At 45.4% G+C, this 22,365-nt stretch overlaps 1 protein-coding gene across 3 annotated transcripts in view; it reads right to left on the bottom strand.

Annotated features, from left to right (window-relative positions):
- THAP4 (THAP domain containing 4) overlaps window positions 1–22,365 on the bottom strand; it is an 80,732-nt gene that overhangs the window by 57,602 nt on the left and 765 nt on the right. For 2 of the 3 annotated variants that reach the window (XM_039487576.1, XM_039487575.1), the window contains exon 2: window positions 14,240–15,399. In XM_039487576.1, the coding sequence (XP_039343510.1) occupies window positions 14,240–15,074 (835 nt within the window). In that variant the 5' untranslated portion in view covers window positions 15,075–15,399. Of the gene's footprint in view, window positions 1–5,176; window positions 5,325–14,239; window positions 15,400–22,365 lie in introns of those variants that run through there. The other variant, XM_039487577.1, reaches the window with a different exon arrangement.

The raw sequence follows: 22,365 nt of genomic DNA, 5'->3' as shown, positions 1-22,365 counted from the left end.
CCCTCCCCCACCCGCTTGTTGTAGCTAGAAGGGAGAGAGGAGGAGCAGATATTTCATCCATCTTTGAAGCAGTCGGCAGATTCTAGGGTGGGAGGTGGAGGGAGAAGCAAAAGAATGCTCTTTCTCCTGAGTAGTCAGAGGAGTTTGGGGATTCAAGTTTATCAGGCATCTACTACCCCACAGAGGATTTGAAAGACAAAGCCCCTGAGTAAAGTCCAGGGACAGCATCATTAAGAATTTCAGCACACAAACCTTTCCCAGCAGCTGGAGCACAGGTTTATTTCACACCTTGATGTTGCCTCTGGGCGATGATGCCCTCAAATCTTTTGCATCAGTCTTCTGGCAAGCAGATTTAGTTCCCTGATGTAAGCCTTGTGTGTGAGTGGATGGAGGTAAATGAGTTGGGCTGGTGTGTAAGGGAGTAAGAGAGACAGAGGCTGATGGAATGAATTAGAAAAGAGATGTATGATTTTAAAAGACAGAAATTGAGAAATTGAGAGGAGGGGGAAGAAATGGGAGAAAAAAGAAGCAGCAGAAAATAGAGGCAGCAGCGGAGAACACAATATAGGGAAATGATATAAAACGGTGGAGGAAAGAGAGAAAATAAGCTAACTGACAATGAAAACAAAGGAAAAAGGGATAAACCATGATCTATGACAGGAAGGAAAGGAAAGTGGAGTGAAGCCAGGATGGAAAAGAGGGTAGGAGAGGAGCAAGAAAGATGCAGTAAGTTTTTAAACAAATGATTAAGATAGAAGGTTGATTGAGAACACCTTAGAATTAAGTACAAGTGCTTTATTCTTTTACATTGCAGAGGAATGGCTAGCAGACTTCACTCTTCAGCTGAAGAGATATTGGTAAATTCTTCACCCTTGCTAACAGCTTGCATTATTTGGTGACAAAACTGATTTAAAAAGCCTGGGAGTTTAATGGAGCTGAAATAAAGTATTTCCCTGGAACGTGAATTATTATATATGTCTGAACTGGCTTATGCTGGTTTTCTCACCAGCTGATCTGTACTATACTTTGTATAGTAAGTGAAGGGTGGAGTACTTTAAGAGGGAGGCTAACTGCCTGTGGGATCACGGTTAGGGTTAGCAGAGCTAGATGACTCTTGTGGTAGAACATAAAGTGGTGTTTGCAAAGAAAAGGGAAATGTATCTCTGGGATGCTGGGTTGTTTTGGTTTAAATATCAGTGTTATCAATGAAATCCTTGTTTAGAGGAATCACTCTAAAGAGGTGACAAATATTTTCCTTATTATGGAGCTAAGCTTCAAGCAGGACTCTTGCAAACAAACATTCTACTAGCTGCATTATCTAAAGATGCCTCTCAGTACTGGGGAATGTGAATTTTAGTTTAAGGACTTTGTTGTATAGAAGAGAACTGCTAACATTCTGGACATCAGACATGAAACACTGGGATGAAATCCATCTGTAGTATAATCCATAGAGTGTGTGATCATGTGATGCAGTAAAGACATAATAAAACCTATAAACTCACTGTCTTCTCCCAATTACTTAACATGACATGCATAGTGGTGGTGAAATAGGCCAGAAAAAGCCAGGAGAAGATAAAATGCTCAGTCTTCTAGCCCCACTCACCCCAACTAGTCAGGGTAATTAACCAGTGGAACAACTTACTAAGGGTCATGATGGATTCTCCATCACTGGCAATTTTTAAATTAAGACTGGATGTTTCTTCTAAAAGATGTGCTCTAGGAATTATTTTGGGAAGCTGTATTGCTTGCATTATACAGGTCAGACTAGAGCGGGGGTAGGCAACCTATGGCATGTGTGCCGAAGGCAGCACTCAAGCTGATTTTCAGTGGCACTCACGCTGCCCGGATCCTGGCCACCAGTCCGGGGTTTCTGCATTTTAATTTAATTTTAAATGAAGCTTCTTAAACATTTTAAAAACCTTATTTACTTTACATACAACAATAGTTTAGTTATATATTATAGACTTACAGAAAGAGACCTTCTAAAAATGTTAAAATGTATTAAATTAGAGCGAATAAATGAAGACTCGGCACAGCACTTCTGAAAGGTTGCCGACCCCTGGACTAGAGTAACACAATGGTCCCTTCTGAACTTGGAATCTGTGAAAACCATGTCCACTGAAAAATTAAAGGTGCATGCATGCATGCGCGCTGCAGACTGACCACAGAACACAACTTAAATTTGAAGATATCCTCCTCTGTTGAAATGACAAGGGAATTCACTGTGATGTTAGTTTAGCTATTATTGACCTCCTCCATACTGCTCCCCCACTGTAGGTATACTTCCCCCCTTGCATATTTTCATCTTCTCCCAGTGTTATTAACTCTCTTTCCATGCACACTGCTACTGCTTCTTCCCTTCCCTACACACTGTCGCAGCATCCCCTACACCCTCCTCCCCCCCATGCATGTATCTCCATTGATCAACTCCAGTATTCCTAGCCTGGCTGTTCACCAGATATACAATTTCTGCTCCTTCCCACTTTGAGGAGCCATGAGGTCCGCAACACTCCTAACCCAATCACCAAATCCACTCCCTATTGAAAGACAGGCTATGCCAAGATCTCCTGGTTCCCATTTCCCCTCCCAAATTAAACAAACAAGGTGCTTTATCACCTCACCACTCAAAATTCACAGAAAAACTGTCATCTGATCTTTCCCATTCAAAGACAGGCCTTGATGTCAAATTCCCACCTACACCAAAAACAAGCTTAATAGTGAGTGACTCCTTTCGTTTTGCTATAGGAGCCAGTGCAGTCCCCAAGCTTCCAGACTCATACTGAGGCAGAGATACAATCCCTATCCTTCTGACTGGTTTCCACTACTCTGTGACTAGTCATTCTCCTTTCCTGCCTCTGCAATGTTGTTTTACAGAACTATCAAACTCCATCCCCATTTTTAAACATTCACAAAATGTGTATTTTGTTCTGAATGAAGATTACATAACCAGGGTAAGCATGTGCTATAACATACCATATCAAAATTCTGCAAGAAGACTTTCTGACGTCTGCAGCCTGCAAGTACTATTTCTCTGGCAGCACAGAATATAGAAAAAATGTTAAAATTACATATTTTGGAACTCCCCAACATCCTAAAGCAGGGGTGGGAAAACTTTTTGGCCTGAGGGCCACATCTGTGAATAGAAATTCCAATCAAATACTATGGTGATAGATGCAACATAAAAACCTAGACAGTTTAACTAGGGGAAGGAGGACAGGATTATTCATCTGAAGAAAACTGGTGATACTGTGTGTGCGTGTGTGTGTGTGTGTGTGTGTGTGTGTGTGTATTTTAAATCTTTAAAAGATTCAAAACCATCAACCTGTGCACAAAATTAACCTATGTTAACACATTCTTATCACTGACACCCTTGTCCTCCTTCTCCCATCCCTCTTAATGTTTGTCACATCCACTTGTTCTATTTATCTTGGGGCTGGTCTACACAGGGAAATTGACCAAAGTAACTATTGCAGAATAGCTCCCCATGCGGATGCTTTATTCCAGATTAATTAGTGTGCTTCCAAAGTGAAGTAATTGCTCAGAAATAAAAATCACTTTTATTCCAAAACATAGTGTCCACTCGGGGAGTTATTCCAGACTTGTTATTGTGAAATAGGTTATTTCATGATAGAAGTTTTGGTAAATTTCCCTGCTTAGACAAGCCCTTGGGTACTTATATGGTTCCCATCACTGTATATCTGAGCACCTCACAATCTTTAATGTATTTATCCTCACTATACCCTTTTCAGGTAGAGAACATAAGAATGGCCATACTGGATCAGGCCAAAGGTCCATCTAGCCCAGTATCCTGTCTTCTGACAGTGGCCAATTCCAGGTCCTCCGGAGGGAATGAACAGAACAGATAATCATCAAGGGATCCATGCCCTGTCTCCCAGTCTCTGGCAAACAGAGACACCATCCCTGCCCAGACTGGCTAATAGCCATTGATGGATTTATCCTCCATGAATTTATCTAATTATTTTTTAAACCCTGTTATAGTCTTGAACTGAACAAATTCACTGAACAAATCCCCCCTCCTAAACATTTGCTGAACTGCCCCCCATAGCTATTAGGGTGTCTCAACACCAGCACACAGTGTGAGAGATTTTCAAATCTTTCCCTAGTTTCATACACGTTAAGGCAAGAAGAGTCCATTTTGATCATCTAGTCTGTCCTGCTGCATAACACAGGCTATCAAATTTCACCCAGCAATTCCTGCATCAAGCTCATAGCTTCTGGTTGAGCTAGAGGAGATACAGTCTAGTGAAAGGAAGGGGAGGTTTCACATTGGATATAATTGTCTGATATCCCTCCCATCCAACTCCTAACACACATTCCTACATTAAAGAAGCAAGATCACAAAAAGTGATGTCCGATTTTGCTACGTCCTGAGACTATCGGATCAGAGATAGATTAATTTTCAGCTCATTCTAGCATCAATCTGGAGCCCTGCATTCTGTTTTTTTAAATTAAATTAAATTTTAAATTAATTTAGTGCTGATGACAGGTTTATGCCAGACAACCTCAGAGACTAAGACCCTCCCTTTGTCCATAGAACAGGTATTGCAGAGGAATCAGCAGGGCAACATCCCGCCACTGCCCCACCAATGTGCTACTGCCCTGATTTGGAGCAACCATTTAAAGGGATGAGAATATTCAGCCTCCAGGATCATTCAACTCTTGGCCTCTGACACCATCAATAAAGGCATGGATTTTACTGACTGGCTTTGTAATGCTAACCCAGTTCTGGATTGGGAACACCTGCTCCCTTCACACAACCCACCGAAAAGGTGTCAGATTCAACTAGTGCACAAAAATAAAAGCCCCACATTTATATCCTATTAGTATTACCAATCTCAAAAGCCATCCAATTCACCCAAAACTGTTTTCATTCAAGTACAAGAATTATGAACGCTAATGTATGTATATTAGGTTTAGTAAGACTTCTAAAACAAATCTAACTTGGAGGAAGTCTAAATGTTATACTGATTTTTCAAATAATTCAGGTAGCTTCAGATGTGAATCAATTTTTCCCTGTTTTTGTTTTTAATAACACAGCCTTCACAAAAGAAAACACTAGATTCAAAAGGGATTCCAGTGAAGCAAAAACCTTTGAATGATAGAATTTTAACTCTTTGACTAATAAATACAGTATTTTAGCTGCATTTAACCATACCTGTGGTTGCTGCACTGTTGGTCATATTCTCCAGGGTTATTTTTAGACTGCTCACCTTAGCTCCCTAATCTTTCCTTGTTCACCAGGAAATGTTTTGGACTTGGTTGATAAGATGGTAATATAGGAAATGATCTCATGATTAGGTGAGAATGTTATCCCAGTGTCTGCTGGGAGTTGTAGTTTAATTTAAAACAGGCGCTTACAAAAGTAACCGACCTGATACACAACAGTTGCACAATTAGCATGACCCAACCTTCAAAACAGAAAACCTGGACTGCTCTAAATATAGTCAAAGGGGGCAAGGTGTGGAAGGATTTGGTAGTTAAGAGAAGCCTTCAAGCAGGACAAGAGGATTTGGCAGTAATTGTCTCCAATCAGAGCAGGCTGTTCATAACATTCTCCTTCTCTCCTGACCCTCCACTACTTTTCAGCAGCATTTCCCCCATGCTTTAGATCTTTATTTCTTCCCCCCGATCTTTACTCTCCCTCAGGAGATGAATTTTGGTGCCAGCTGCCTTTTTCTAGGACTCTGGCACCTATCAAAAGATTTACTACATGCTCTGACATACAGTAAAATCTTCAACACTTCAGATCCCAGACTTTCACACTGGCACATTCTGGGCTATGAGGAACCCCAGACTCCAATACATGTCAGAATATATGACAATTCAATAGGGGGACTCCGTGCGGGAGGCTAGTTGCAGATGGGCGTAAGGTTCATTTTGGCGCCAGCAGTTTTAGTGAGGTGGCAGAGTGCCAGGGAACAGGGGAGGTCAGCCAGCTGGCTTGCTGTACTGGAACCGGGGCATAAAATAATTAGCATAATCAACCTCCAAAGTGAGTCTGCCTAGTCACCTTACATACACCCTCATAGGCCATATGTTTAGAAAAGAAACATGCAAGTTTGGCTGTACATTTTCACTGGAAATATACCACATTCTGACTGAGATGCAAACTGATAAAACTGCTGTGCCCTTCCCAACTCAGAGTTCAGACAAAACAAAGCAATGTTTCAGCCTTAACTGCTTATTTCCCAAGCTGTCATTCATGGCCACACAGACCTGAAGAACTCTTGGTAGCTCAAAAACTTGTCTCTTCCACCCCCAGCAGGTGTACAATTAAATATATTACCTCATTCACGTTCTCTGTTCCAATAGTATTATTATTTAACTGATAAATTATGCGGTCTCCTTTATGTGATTCTCAGGAAATGAAAAGCACTCTCAATTTAGCTTTGTGTATCAATCTACCCTCAGCACGCATACAAAATATAAACTGCCCAACTCGACAGTTGGCTGCAGTTTTATTAGGGTTTTTTTAATACTATATAAACAAGAAGAGAGAGGCGTGAGTAGGTGGTACATGCCAACAGAATGCTAAGATTAAAATAAACTCTTCTTTAAGATTTATGGACAGCAGTTAAAACTTTACCAATGTAAACTTTACGCATTAAACAATTTATAATCACTTAGAATTTGTTTGATTATCTACATATTGCTTTCTATCTTGGAAAAAATATTAGATCTGGCAATTTTCAGAACTCCTATTAAAAAGGTTTGATTCTTGTCCTCCAATATACAGCACATGTATTTCAGAAAAATCAGTCAGGGTGCTTACTAAATTAGGGCAAAGCATCTTTCAAAGGACCAATTTTATAAGAAGCTCATTTGTAGGAGTTCCAACAAAGGTGAATTTATTAAAAATATATTAAGACAAATTATGTAAACCTAAAAAATTTGTCTAGCAGTTTAAAGGCATTATATTATATTGACACACAAAGAGTATAAAAATATGCACCAAAAGGTACCAATCACAAGCCTGTTAAAGGGTTTTAGTGACATGTACTACTAGCTATTTAAGCTTTGACTTTGTGGTTTATAGTATTGTTGGAAACCCTGCATGAAGTTACAAATTTTGAACGGCTTCACTTCTACTACGTAATCCTGCAGGGACAAACAAAAAACATCCAACCTTGACATGACTTTAGTGATATTTTTTCCACCTATGTTAAAATGTGGGATTTTTCCATGGGAAAGACCTCAGAGAATCATAGACCTATTCAAATTGAGACCTTCTCATGGAAAAATAAGGTTGGGTGGCAACCCTAAATATAAGCAGGTAGTTTATATTATCTTAGTTGAGCTTAGAGATAGGAATTGCCACACTGGATCAGAGCAGTCGTCCATTTACACCAGAATCCTGTCTCTGACACTGGCTAGTACTAGAAGCTTCAGAGGAAGAGGTAAGAAACCTCAGAATGGAATACCCCTAGGGAAAGTTTTTCTTCCCAACACTGTCAGTTGGGGGCTGGCTTATGCTCTGAAGAATGAGGGTTTCTATCCTTTATATTATGTTGTGACGAAGTGGGACTGTTCTTAATGTTTCCTCTGAATACTGTGTGGGTGCTTCAGTTTCTCGCCGACACTCTGTCTCCTGGCAACAAATGGCCCGGGCCCTTCGCCCCTGCAAGGGGATGCTAAAGGTGTGGGAGAACAAAGAGGTCAGGCACGGGAAAGGAACTCAGCAGAGAAGGAGGGGCTGGAGGGGGTTTCAATTTGGAGCTGGCTGGGGACGGGAAGTGAGGGCAGATGGGGTTGTCTGGCTCGCAGGGCCCCAGAATGGACCCGGCTGAGGGGCCCGTTCTCTGTACCTACAAGCTCTGTTTTAGACCATGTTCCTGTCATCTAATAAACCTCTGTTTTACTGGTTGGCTAAGAGTCATGTCTGACTGCGAAGTGGGGGTGCAGGACCCTGTGGCTTCCCCAGGACCCCGCCTGGGCGGACTCACTGTGGGAAGCGCATGGAGGGGCATATGCTGAATGCTCCAAGGTCAGACCCAGGAAGGTGAAGCCGTGTGAGCTTCTTGTCCTGAAGACAGTCTGCTCCAAGGGAGAGGAGACTCCCCAAAGTCCTGACTGGCTTTGTGGGGAGCAGTTCCAAAGCATCATCCGGGAACTCAGTGACATATGTATCCTTTGTAACATAATTCTGGATGTTCTCTGTAATAAAGGTAATAATTGGAGATATACCAATCTCCTAGAACTGGAAGGGACCTTGAAAGGTCATCAAGTCCAGCCCCCTGCCTTCACTAGCAGGACCAATTTTTGCCCCAGATCCCTAAGTGGCCCCCTCAAGGATTGAACTCACAACCCTGGGTTTAGCAGGCCAATGCTCAAACCACTGAGCCATCCCTCCCCCCCCTGTATTCATCTAAAGGGCTAGAGGTGTACTCCTCTTTTGAATCCTACTAAATTCTTGGCCTAAAAGATATTTTGTGACAATGAGTTCCACAAGTTAATTATTCATTATGTAAAAGTTTATCAGTTTTAAAGTTGTGACCCAATTTTATGCCTCCTTGTTCTTGTAAAATAAAAAGGAATAAACAGAAAATGTTGATTTATCTTCTACATAGCATTCATTATTTCATATACGTCTATCTTATACCCCTCCTTATTCATCTCCTCTAAACAGTCCTAGCCTTCTCACTCTCTTCTCAAACAGAAGTCTCTCCATATCATAAGAACGGCCATACTGGGTCAGACCAAAGGTCCATCAACCCAGTATCCTGTCTTCCGACAGTGGCCACTGCCAGGTGCCCCAGAAGGAATGGACAGAACAGATAATCATCAAATGATCCATTCCCTGTCTCCCATTCCCAGCTTCTGGCAAACAGAGGTTAGGGACACCATCGCTGCCCATCCTGGATAACAGCCATTGATGGACCTATCCTCCATGAATTTATCTAGTTCTTTTTTGAACCTTGTTATAGTCTTGGCCTTCACAACATCCGCTGGCAAAGAGTTCCACAGGTTGACTGTGCACTGTGTGAAGAAATACTTCCTTTTGTTTGTTTTAAACCTGCTGCCTATTAATTTCATTTGTTGACCACTAGTTCTTGTGTTATGAGGAGTAAATAACACTGATTTACTTTCTCCACACCAGTCATGATTTTATAGACTTCTATCATATCCTCCCTTAGTCATCTCTTTTCCAAGCTGAAAAGTCATAATTTTATTAATCTCTCCTCATACGGAAGCTGTTCCCTACCCCTAATCATTTTTGTTTCTGAACCTTTCCCAATTCCAATATATCTTTTTTGAGATGGGGTGACCATATCTGCACACAGTATTCAAGATGTAGGCATACCATGGATTTATAGAAAGGCAATATGATATTTTCTGTCTTACTATCTATCCCTTTCTTCAAGATGAGTCTGTTCGCTTTTTTGACTGTTGCTGCACATTCTGTGGATGTTTTTAGAAACTATTCACAATGATTCCATGATCTCTTTCTTGAGTGGTAACAGCTAATTTAGAGTAACTATTATCCACATTTTATAGTGAGGGAACTGAGGCACAGGAAGACTAAGGCTATGTCTACACTATGGGCTCTACTTCTGGGGAGGTTTCCTACAGTGATAGAAGGAGCTTTTCTGTTGCTGTAGTTAATCCACCTCCCACAGCAGCGGTAGCTAGGTCGACGGAAGAATTTTTCCATTGATTTAGCTGTGCTTATACTGGGGGCTAGGTTGGCAGAGCTATAGCACTCAGGAGTATGAATTTTTCACACCCCTGAGCACCATAGTTCTGCTGACCCAATTTTTAAGTGCAGACCAGGCCTGAGTGACTTGGCCCAAGGTCACACAGGAAGTCTGTGGCAGCATAGCCGTAATCAGTTTAGTCACCTGTCTCTGGTCCCTGCAATTTCTGCTATAGCTTTTTGGAGATGAGCTAAATACAGCATTCCAGGTGAGAGCATTGATTTATGTAACAGCATTATAATATTTTGAGTATTATGTTCTATCCTATTCTTATCCTAAGACAGGGCTTCTCAAACAGGGGTCGCCGCTTCCGTAGGGAAAGTCCTTGGTGGGCCGGGCCAGTGTGTTTGCCTGCCCCATCCGCAGGTCTGGCCGATCGCGGCTCCCACTGGCCGCGGATCGCTGCTCTGGGCCAATGGGAGTTGCTGGAAGCAGCGGCCAGTACATCCCTCGGCCTGCGCCGCTTCCAGCAGTTCCCATTGGCCCGGAGCAGCGATCCGCAGCCAGTGGGAGCCGCAATCGGCCGGACCTGCGGACGGGGCAGGTAAACACACTGGCCCAGCCCGCCAGGGGCTTTCTCTACAGAAGCGGCGACCCCTGTTTGAGAAACCCTGTCCTAAGAACTCTTTGCAATGCAATTATTAAGAGGCAAGAACTAAACTACTTCTTAAATCAAGATAAAAGGCTACTGGGGGCTTCTCAAACACCTAGGATCTGTGCTAGTCCACTTACAGATTATCAGATTGTGAAACATGGTTGAAAAAGAGTCAAATAAGATGGTGCTGGGAGGCTCGGTTTCATTGAATGCAGCCCACTGCACTCCATACAACCAGGTACTGCACAATGCGTATCTAGCGAATTGCTAATGACAGCGGCTACTAAGTCACACACAAACTTTGACTGCAGAGAACAGGTTCCTTATAGAGGCTTTGTGAAGAAGTAGGAAGCACAGACTGTCTGTGCGGGGGAGGGGAGAGCCAGAGGTTTAGGTGAGATGCAGGAATTCAAAGGGTGAGTTGAGCCTGGCCTGGGGGAGGGGAGGTGACACCTCTGGCCAGGGGAGACAAAGGAAGGAGGCGGAGGAGAGAGGAGGGGCCGGAGAGGACTGGGAGACGAAAGTGGGCTGGAGAAGAGAGAGGAGCAGACCCGGAGCTCTGATCGGGGGGCTGTGAGGCCCCCAGATGGGGCCTAACCGGGAATCTGGTTATCTGTGCCTGCAAGACCGGTGTTGGACTGTGTTCCTGTCGCCTAAATAAACCTTCTGCTTTACTGGATGGCTGAGAGTCCTGGTGAATCAGCACGGGGTGAAGGCCCTGTCCCCCACACTCCGTGACAACTGGTGGCAGCGCTGGGATCCTGCAGTAAGTGACTGGGTGGGAGAGTGTGGCCAGAGAGCAGGACTTTGCAGTAACAGGGTCCCCGGAGGAGTCTGCAGCTCGACCCTGGCAGAGAGGGTGACCTCAAAGACTGGCACACGGGTCCCCCTGAACCCGCGGCCAGCAGGAAGATGTATTCCCAGAAGCGCAAGTGTGAGCTGGTGGAGCTGTGCAGGCAGAAGGGGCTGTCACCAAGGCCCAGCTGATTGCCCGGCTGGAGGAGAGAATGACCGGTCGGAATGACCGGTCCCTGTCTCTGAGGGAAGCAGCCGGGCAGATGCAGCGCAGGCCCCAGTGTCTGGACCGCTGGGGAGTGGGTGCCGGGGCGCTGAGGGCTCTCCCCCCCCACCCCCTAGGGGGGGGGGAGGAGGAGCCCACGGCCTCCGTGGAACTCAGGCGGCTGGAGTTGGAGAGAGATCAAACGGATGGAAATGGAGGAGCGAAGGAGCTGAGGGCATATGAGGAAAGACAAAGCCAGCGAGAGAGAAGGAGAAGCAACAGCAACGTGAATTTGAGGACAGGAGGACATAGACACCTTCCTGGCGGCCTTTGAGAATGCGCGCGCTGCACCAGGTTGACCACAGCCGAATGAGGAGATGTACGGAAGAGGTGGAGCACCTGTATGATCAGTGCCCAGCTGACCTGAAGCAGTGGCTGATGGACCGAAGCCGGAGAACCGCGCAGCATGGGCCGGCTGGCCGACCAATACATGGACAGTCGGGCGGGGATGGCAGGGAGGAGTCTCAAAGGAGCAGATCTGCCTCAACAGAGAGAGAGTCACCATGGGACATCCCAGAAGGAGCCGAGGAGGGCCCCATCAAAGGGAAGCATCTGGCGTCAGGTCCAGCCATCCCCTCGAGGACCCACGAGACATGGGCTGCTATCAATGCCAGTGCCCCAAAGCGGGACAACAAAGGCAGACAACCCCCACACCGGGTCAACTTGGTAGAGACCCAGCCGGATGAGGGCAGCGCTGGATGCTCCCAGCCCTGAGTTTGGGTGCCTTGTTCCTGGGAGGTAGACGGAAGGAGGTCACTGGGTACTGGGATACGGGCGCAGAGGTGGCGCTTGCCCGGCCGCAGGTGGTGGGCTCAGATCGGATGGTGCCCCACACCTACCTGAACCTGAGGGCGTGATCGGGACCCCATTCAAGGTGCCTGTCTACACCTAAAGTGGGGACAAGGAGGGCCTCAGTACCTGTCCGTGAAACCGTAAGTCAGAGTCGTCGAGGGGGGCTGCACCCCTGACCCGGGAAAGTACTTTGGCCGAGACACGGACCCGGACCGGTAGGGGGAACGCCCAGGACAGGGCCCAGAGAGGCTGTGGTCCCAGACCCAGCCGGTGAGAGACCTGGCCAGCCTCGGGGGACAGACCATGGGACGAGGTGGCCGGAAAAGGTTCCTGTGGGAGAAGGGGGCTCCCAGGAAGATGGAGTCAGGGGATCAGGAGGCAGCTGGTGGTACCCCAAGTATCGCCGCCAGCTGCTGTGCCAGGCCCATGACATTGCTGCAGAACTATTACTGGCCTGGGGTCTTTGCCCATGTCCGGCAGCACTGGATGGCTGTAAGGCCTCGCCCGCCCTGAGGAGCCTGTCCAGAGGCATAAGGTTGTAGGTGGTCCGAACTTCCCGGGTCACTGGCTGCAGTTCAGTCTCGGAGGGGAGAGGTGTGAAGAAGTAGGAAGCACAGACTGTCTGTGCGGGGAGGAGAGCCAGAGGTTTAGGTGAGATGCAGGAATTCAAAGGGTGAGTTGAGCCTGGCCTGGGGAGGAGGTGACACCTCTGGCCAGGGAGACAAAGGAAGGAGGCGGAGGAGAGAGGAGGGGCCGGAGAGGACTGGGAGAAGAAGGTGGGCTGGAGAAGAGGGGAATCTGGTTATCTGTGCCTGCAAGACCGGTGTTGGACTGTGTTCCTGTCGTCTAAATAAACCTTCTGCTTTACTGGATGGCTGAGAGTCCTGGTGAATCGTAGGGAGCACGGGGGTGAAGGCCCTGGGTCCCCCACACTCCGTGACAGGCTTGCAACCTGACCCAAGCCCGACAGGACCCAACTACAGGTATCAGGTTTGCGTGGGATATGAAAAGAACTCGACACTCTCGGGCTTGGGACAAATTCCGGCTACGAGGGAGCTAGGCTGGCACAAGGCTGAAGAGAGAGACAAAGGATCCCTGTCCCCAGAGCCCAGTGGAGGTGGTGGCGGCTGGTTGGGGAAGTTGCAGTACCAGGCATTCTGGGACAGCTGCATGGGAAGAAGCCTTTGTCATCCCGAACAGGAGGCCACAGCAGTGCCAGGATGCAGAGAGAAGGCTTGGAGTGTTCCAGGCATCCACTCTGCACTGCCTTGCAGGTCAGGGTGGGGCACCTGCACACACATGGCAACATGGCAAGAAGAGATGATGCTGTCTTGGCTGGCTTGATGCGTGGGCTGGCTGGGCAGGCTCAGTGCTTGCCCCCACAAAGCTGCCTGGGCAGAGGCACTGGAGATGTCCAGAGCCACTGCCAGATGACCAAGATCCTGGAGGAGCGCTTCTAGGACTGGCCACCCCAGTGCTGCAGGAAGGAGCCCTGTTGGAGTGTGATGTATCACGTAGTGTCTGCACTCAGCAGTGCCACTGCTAGAGCCTCCCACAGGATAAGCAGAGTGTGAGGTTGGGGTGAGGGATCCAAGGCTCCTGAGCCCAAAGTCCAGCACAACAGGGATAGGAAGTGATGGGCTGGGTGGAGACAACATTGTCAGGTAGATGCTTGCAACCCTACCCAAACCCAGTGGGACCCACCTAACCACAAGTGTCAAATTCGGGTAATTATGAAACAACTCAACAAGCTAGGGTTGGGCTCAGATTTGCTGTGGTCTAATTGGGCTTTAAAATTAGGCCCTAGCAGACTTCTAGCTCCTTAAACATGACAAATAAATCCTTATGGCCTTTATGATCAGCTTCAAGTAGAAATTGAACTAGTTAAAAATGCCCAGGGAAGGGAAAGTAGAAGCTAATTGAAGTACTTTCTATTTAGAAGCAAGGCAAAACACACTACCCTAGATGAGAGATGACCTTAAAGTCTTACAAAAGATGTGCACTTTAACTAGATAACCTCTTACTTTAACTGAAAGAATGAATTCTGCCTCAATTACAAAGGCACAGAGTACTGACCACAGTCCTGGGACAGCAGACTGTTCAAGTATGGGAAACTGATCTTCTCTAGTTCATCCAGCTTCTCCTTCAGCTTCTTGACTTGACTGTCAGAGCGGCTGATTCTCTGCCTCAACAGCTTCAGTTCTCCATTCTTTTTCTCTACCTGCTCCCGTAGGCAGCACACTTCGTTTTTGCTTTGCCTAGAGGAGAAACAGTATGAATGGAGGGAGTCAATGAGCTTGCAAGCTCCTGAGGCTGAGATGATGACCTCATTGATTGACATGGGGTTGGCATCTGTCTCTCCTTTCTGCCCTACCACAGCCTCTGTTGCTGGCTGAGGGGTAAGGTCTGCAGGGGATGCTGACAAACTTTGGGAAGGTTTCTGAGGGGTTGCAATAAGTGATGAATTAGGGGAGCTTTCTGCTAAGGTCTTATTGTGCCCCATGATACTGCTGCTGCAGCTTGGTTCCACATCTCTCTTTGGCCTTTTCTTCTCAAGTTGCTCTTTTGGGAAAGATGGCTTCTCTCTGGTGTGCTTAGAGGAAAAGCTGTAAGAGTGGAGGGAGCCAATAAATTTGCAAGCCCCAGATACTGGAGGTGTGAAGTCATCAATTGATATACCACTTCTATCTGTTATCCAACTCTCAGTATGGACAGCGCTTTCAGAACAATCATCCACAGATGGTCTTTCTGGCTTTTTTTGGACTCCCGTCTTTGTGACTAAATTATCGACTAACATCCTTCTCAGAGGCCCTTCGAACTGCCCACAGACATTCTCTCCTTGCTCAGACATTGACCCAGTTTCAGCTTGCAGAGTCACTTGCTCCATCTCTTTAGTCCCTTGCATTACCATAAAGTCTTGGTCAGAATATGAGGTTCTCTCAACTACCTCACAGCCTCCTTCCCTTGATTGATCTCCATCCCTCACAGGTATTTGGCTTGCTATTTTAATTCTACTTTTGACATAATCCTGGTTGTCGTCTTTCTTCTCTGTGAGCTGAAAGATGGTTGGCACAGCTGTCGGCTTGAGTAGCCGATGCTGATCTTCCAGCCGTTTGGAGAAACTATCTTTGGTGAAATGCTCGCTGCAGAGAAAGGAGTACTTGGTGGGAGTCCAGTTGTCCCTTTGAACAGCTTTTAACCACTGGATCAGACGTTTTGAGTCCTTTAGAGGGAATCTGCAAACAAGAAGCATAAAAAGGGTAAAATAAATGGATATTTCTATAATCAAAGAAGCTTAGTGTTAGCGGAGCAAAATTATCTAGAAAGCAGTATAGTACTGAGTATGCCTGGTTGATGATTGATTATTGAAAGTTTCAGTGGAATGCTAAATATTCATTTCCTTGGCTGGCAGTTAAATTTCCCAGAGAGGACATAATCAGTTAGCTTTGTGCTCCCGTCTATTAAAATCAGTTAGCAAGCAACTGACCATTCCACTATGTATTTATACCAGTCAGAGACCATGACTACTTGTAAGTGAGGAAAGACAAGATGTGAATAATGAAACCCTCTGCCCCGAACAACAATCTAATCCATCTACAATCTTCAGGGACTGACTGGTGTTTATACTGAGTAATGAAGGGATATTAAACAAGAGATAAAACATCCTACATTCAGGCCTCGATGCCAAGAAATCATAGCATTTAGACACACTGTATTTCTTATAGTTGACACAAATGCTTGTTTTAGACTGCTAACGGCACCTCTCCAGAAAAAACAAAAACATAGCCAGGGACTTCACACACAATCATTTTCAGAGAGGAATTCAGTAGATTTTCATATCCCATGAGAGAAGAAAAATTAAAAATTAAACTAGGCAAACAAGATACAGTTTGAAATGGGCTCACAAAAGTCATCATAATTTTGAATTTTTGCTTAGCATTACCAATCCTAAGGTTACATTTGGATCTAGGCAAATGGACCCCTGCACCGATACAGAGACCATGGGCTACATGCAAGTACAGGCGTCTGCCTGAATAGTTCCATTTGCATGTTTGCGACTTTGGACCACATGGGCCACTATTTTAAGAGAGCGTCTGAGGTGAATGTGTTCAGGCAGGAATACCAATATTACCCAAACCAACTATGATTACTCAGCAATCTTACAAACCAAAAATAATCAGAAGAACTTTCTGAAATGTCAAAAGATGGCAAAACAAATCACAAAATTCATACAATAAAGCATAATGGATATAAAGATTATTAACAGCTCTGCATAATAAAAAAGAGACAACTTACTGTATCTGCAGATTTTAAGTAACAGACATACAGAACAGAATCAGCATAGTTAGTATTACTATGTTAGTATTACTCATTTTGTGCACAGGAAACATGATTATCTCAATTTCATTACAAACAAGTGTTATATATAATTTGCACTTGAATTGTCTTCAGTTTCTAACTACAAGAGGAAAGCAATATTTTTATCCTAGGTTTTTTGGAAGAGAAAAAGACTACTACTACAGAGCATTTCCTTAATGGAGTTTATCTTGGATGCCACCTGCAGCAATAAAATACGTCCCAGAAAGAAAGCTGTTTGTATGTAACTCATGGAACCTCTTTCCCTACTGTTCATTCTGGGTCAAGCTGTCTTATTGTTCAGCAAAGACATAAGAGGAGGGCAAGATTGTGTGCATCCCACATCATCACCATGACGGTACATAACAAGAAGACTATTACACGTATTAGCTGAGACATGCAGTGGGGGAAATGTGCATGTGTACAGCCCTTAATGCCAGCCTTGGGCTATAACAAGACTTAGCTGAAGTTTCCTTAGCCAGTGGAGAGCTTGGAGGGGGGGAAATCCAAGTGTGTGTTCCTCATCAATAGCATAAGCAGAGTTACTATGGGCAGGTCTACACTAGAAACTTTTGCTAGAATAGCAATGTGAGAGAGGGGTGTGATTTTTTTTTGTACAACATTTTTATACCAACAAAAGCCTTAATGTAGACATAATTATGCCAGCAAAAAAGTGCTTTGTCAGTGTAACTTATACTAGCTCCCTGAACAAAATAAACTATACCAGTAAAAGCATTCTTGATGGTATAAGCTGCATGTTAACTAGGAGAGTTTGCCAGTGTAGTTATATCAGCAAAGTTTTTATAATGTAGACTGGACATACGTCTAGGGGGAGACCTGCAGGGAAGAAAACACATTGGAGAGTGGGAGGGGAATGCATTTTAGGTCTTGTTTATATTAGCAAATGTTATTATGTTTAATCATGATTTTTAACAACACAGTTAGCCAACATAGACTGACCAGGGCTTTGTGGTCAGTGCAGACAAGTCATGTTCAACATGCTGCCAGCTAGATTTCATGATTAACTCTGTCATCATATCAAACACGACTTGTCCTTGTCCATGCTGACTGCAGTCATGATCAGCTAACTCTACTGTTTAAAATTATGAAATGCTTAAACACCATATTTTCTAATGTAGACAAGGTCAAAGTAGTAAAGAGTGAGAACAGTGGGGAAGGGAAGCATGCATCCCTCATTCATCAACAGCATAAGAACATAACAGTTAGGATGCCTACTATAGGAAAATCTGCAGGGGTGGGGATATTGGGAAGTGTGTGTCTGGGGGGGAGGAGAAAAGTAGAGTGCCGGGGGGGGCAAGAAGTAGGAAAGGGAGATGTGAGAGACAGAGATGGTGTTCTGTCCCCCATATCAACAACTTTGAGTGCACAGCAGGGCTAAGCAGTTACACTGGCTGGTGGCAGACATAGAGGGAGCAATGTGTATTAGGGAATCAGAGAAGAATGTTTATGTCCCCCATCATGGCCCTTAAAAGTAAAGCAAGATTAAATATTTATGTGCTGTCCAGTTGGAGATTTGTCAGGGTTCAGGAAATACATGTGCTGGGGCAGGAGAGAAAGGGGAGGATAAAATGTGTGCATCTGACAGGAGAGGAAGAAACATGAGAGTCCCTCATCAACCATCTAAGAACATTGCAAGACTAAACAGTTACACTGGTCAGTGGGAAACCTGCAAAGAGTGGAAGGCAGGAGTAGGTGAGTACCTGGCAGTCTGAGGAGAGGGAAATGAGAAGGTGTATGTGTATCTGGGGATGGAGGATACCTGTGACTCTTCATCTTAGGAGGATGGAGGACAGATGCAGCTCTGTGTATTTATGTTGGAGAGATAGGACAGGAGTTTGGCATGTGTCTAATTGCCTGTCTTGTTGGGGATAGACGGGGCTGGCCTTACCATGAGGCGAACTGAGCGGCCACCTCAGGTGCCAGACCATGGGGTGGGTGCGCCACTACGACCCAGAGTGTAGAAAATTGTGTCTGCTGCTGGTGCATATGTATTCGCTCTGCTCTAGATGCACAGAGATGGTGGAGTGCCCCGCTTTAGGAAGGAGGGCACAAGAGACATAACAGGCAGGCAGGAGAAAAGGTGAGAGGGAATAACAGAAAGCAGCAAGAGCTTCAGGGAGAGAGAGGAAGAGGAGCCTCTTATGTACCTCTCTAGCACCCCCAGGAGCCTGGACTGATTAACACCAGCTTCTCAGGGAGCTTCCTGCTGCTTCCCTGAACCCGCTCGAGGAGAACAGGCAGTCAACTGAAGTAGTAGGAGTCAGATAGGCCCTTAAGACGCTGATATCTTCCCTTACTCAGGCCCTGCTACCAGCCTGCTTATTTGTCCCCTTCAACTGAGTGTTGAGAGCCACTATAGCTGGCACAGAACAGCAGTCAGGAGTGAAAGAAGAAAACACCCCTGTGGGGCAGCATTCAGAAAAAGAAAGAAAGCAAAGGAAACTTTTCTATCTAAGCAGGAAGGAGCTCTCCTGAGATACATAGACACAAATGTACACGGTGAGCCTTCTGGCCCCAGTGAGTATGTGAGTGGTGATGAGATGCCTGATCTTCCAGTTAGTCAGATAATGCAGGTGACCTGGCAGTTACTGCAGCATCCATATCTCCATCTCAAATGGATGTAACCAGGCACATTCCTGAAGAAGTGTAGATCAGAGAAGAGTGTGGTGGAGGGGAAAGAAACGGCTGCTACTGAGGTTAGTTCCTTAAGTCTAGATGATCCAGGACTGTGGACCCACTTGAGCAGTAGTCTGAGGGACTTCCTTGTACTGCATGGGCCACAGTAAGTGAAAAACTTCATGTTCCCCAAAGACAATGAAAATAGAAGTTTCCATCCAACACTTCACTGGCGTGAAATCCCCAATGGTGACAAAGTGGAGAGGCCATGGCTTATGTACTCAAAAACCCAGAATGCTGCATACTGTTTTTGTTGCAAAATCTTCCAGTCTAATTTTCCATCCACATTGGGTTCTACAGGAACAAAGGACTGGAAAAATCTCGCTAGAAATCTGGCATGCCATGAGAAGGCAGCAAATCACCAGAGAGCATTCTATAGGTGGAAAGAGCTTGAGATGAGACTAAGGTTAAAGGCCACCATAGATGATCAGCATCAAGAGAAGATTGCATTAGAGTCTCTTTACTGGCAAAATGTTTGGAGAAGGCTCATTGCCATTGTGAGAATGCTTGCTACCCAAAACCTAGCACTGCGTGGCACTTCAGATCAGCTGTATGTGCCAAACAATGGAAACTTCCTTAAAATTGTGGAGCTGATGGCTGAGTTTGATGCTGTACTCCAGGAGCATCTAAGAAGAGTCATCACCCAAGAAATGTACACACACCACTACCTTGGAAAAACAATTCAAAGTGAGATCGTACGGTTACCGGCAACTAAAGTCAAACAGAAGTTTGTGGCAGATCGGAAGTCAGCAAGATATTATTCTGTTATTCTGGACTGCACACCTGACATCAGCCATATGGAACAAATGACTTTAATGGTGCGTTTTGTAACAACAACAGAACCTAGTGAAAATGTCCCTGCAATGGTGACTGTCAGAGAGCCTTTTCTAGAATTTATTGACACTGATGATACTACAGGAGCTGGTATGACAAATGTGCTTCTTAAAAAGCTGGAAGATATGGGAATTGCGATAGTTGACAGGAGAGGTCAGGGCTATGATAATGGTGCAAACATGAGAGGAAAGAACAGAGGAGTGCAGACACCGATCCAAGAGTTAAACCCTCGAGCTTTTTTTGTCCCATGCAGTTCTCATTCATTGAACTTGGTGGTCAGTGATGCAGCATCAGATTCTAGTGAGGCTGCTGAATTTTTTAATGTAATTGAAAGCATCTATGTATTTTTCTCTGCATCAGCTCATCAATGGCAAATTTTGAAGCAACATCTGGGAACATCCTCTCTCACACTGAAACCACTGAGTGCCACACGATGGGAAAGTTGAGTGGAGGCGATTAAGCCTATCGAACACCAAACTGAGAAGATAGATGATGCCATAGTTGCCATTACGGAATATAATGCTATGACAGGAACTATTTGTGGGAGAACAGTGGCAGAGGGAAACGGAATCACCAGAAACATACATAACTTCAAATTTCTGTGTGGCTTAGTGTTGTGGCATGCCATACTGTTTGAAATAAATGTTGTAAGCAAGAGACTCCAAGCTGCTGACCTTGATATATCTGGAGCAATGGAACAACTGGACAAAGCAAAGTCATACCTACAGTCTTACCGGTCAGATGAAGGATTTCAAAAAGTTGTGAAGAGTGCACAGAAGTTGGCAGAGGAACTTCACACTGAAGCTATTTTCCTACCCATTCAAGAATACAAGAGTCACCAAAGAAGAAGACATTTTGATTACGAGGCACGGGATAATTCCATAAGACACCCCAAACAACAATTCAAAGGTGAATTCTTTAACCAGGTGCTAAATTGTGCAATACAGTCAGTTGAAGAACGTTTCATGCAGCTCAAGGAACACAGCAGTATATTTAGGATGTTGTATGATATTCCAAAACTCCTCACTATACCTGAGGAAGACCTACATCAGCAATGCAGGGCACTAGAGACAGTGTTGACACATGATGACATGTGTGATATTGATGCAAGTGATTTAGGTGATGAACTGAAAGGGCTGTTCTAGAATATATGTGCACAAATAAGATGACCACCCTCTTTCCAAATGCTTTTGTTGCTCTGCGGATATTTCTACCACTTTCTGAACAGTTGCCAGTGGAGAATGCAGCTTCTCCAAGCTGAAGTTAATAAAAACATATCTACCCTCCACAATGACACAAGAGATGCTGGTCAGCCTTGCAACCAGCCCAGACTGTGGACCTTCAGGAAGCAGTTCAAATCTTTATAACCAAGAAGGCATGGAAAGCATCTCTTTGATTATTCAAACAGATAAAAATGCTAGTGTTTACTATGCAGACAAGAAAAGTTGCATTTGCTGTTCAGGCATTTGAAAGTTAAGTGTTACTTAAAATTTTTGACCAAGGCATTTTAAGTTGTTAGTTCTCCTTTATTGGGGTAGGTAGCAGAGCAGTACCATGAGCGGTGTAGAACAGGAAGGCAGACTGAGACCTTTCAAAGTTTTGGCCCAAGCGAGGGGCATGGGGGTGTCATTTGAGCTCCCTGCCTCAGATGCCAAAATGTTGTGGGCCGGCCCTGGGGATAGAGAAACGGAGCATGTGTCTAGTGGAGGAGAAAAGTGTGAGTTTGTCTATCTGTGTGATGTTGGGGGTGAACATGTGTCTGTGTGCAGGGGCCATGAAGGAATGGAGGTAGGTCCATTTGTGTCTGTCTATGACAACGGGGAGGTAGAGGTGTGCATGTTGGTTGTGGGGGCGTACGTAGAGGTAAGTGTGTCAGACTGTGGGAGATACATGTCTTCCTGTTAGGGGGTAGATGAACCTATGTGTGAGAGGGGGGAGTGACAGGTGGACACCAGGTGTAGCTCTGCAAGGGGACAGAGAGGAGGTAGGTGAATGTCTGTCCGCGGGGGGACAGAGAGTGGTTCGGGGGAGTGGGGAGGTGCTTGTCAATCTGTGGAAGTAGGAAGGCACGAGAGGGGTGTGTGGTGGGGGAAAGGGAAGTTGGATAGCTGCCTGTCCGTGCGGTGGGTGAGTAGATGGCTTTACCTGTGAGGGATAAGCAGGTGTGTGTCTGTCAGTGTGTGAAGGTAGGTGTCTGTCGGGGAGATCTCTCAAGTTGGGACCAGAAGGGGGATCAGTCGGTGTCTGTCTGTACAGTCTGTCAGTCAGTGGGTGGGGGAGGGGCGGGTCTGTGCCCCGCGATTCCAGCGGGACCC

Source organism: Mauremys reevesii, linkage group 9, assembly GCF_016161935.1.
Source record: "Mauremys reevesii isolate NIE-2019 linkage group 9, ASM1616193v1, whole genome shotgun sequence".
Lineage (NCBI taxonomy): Eukaryota > Metazoa > Chordata > Testudines > Geoemydidae > Mauremys > Mauremys reevesii.
The sequence above is the reverse complement of the archived record's forward strand: the minus strand, read 5'-3'. Positions and strand labels throughout refer to the sequence as shown.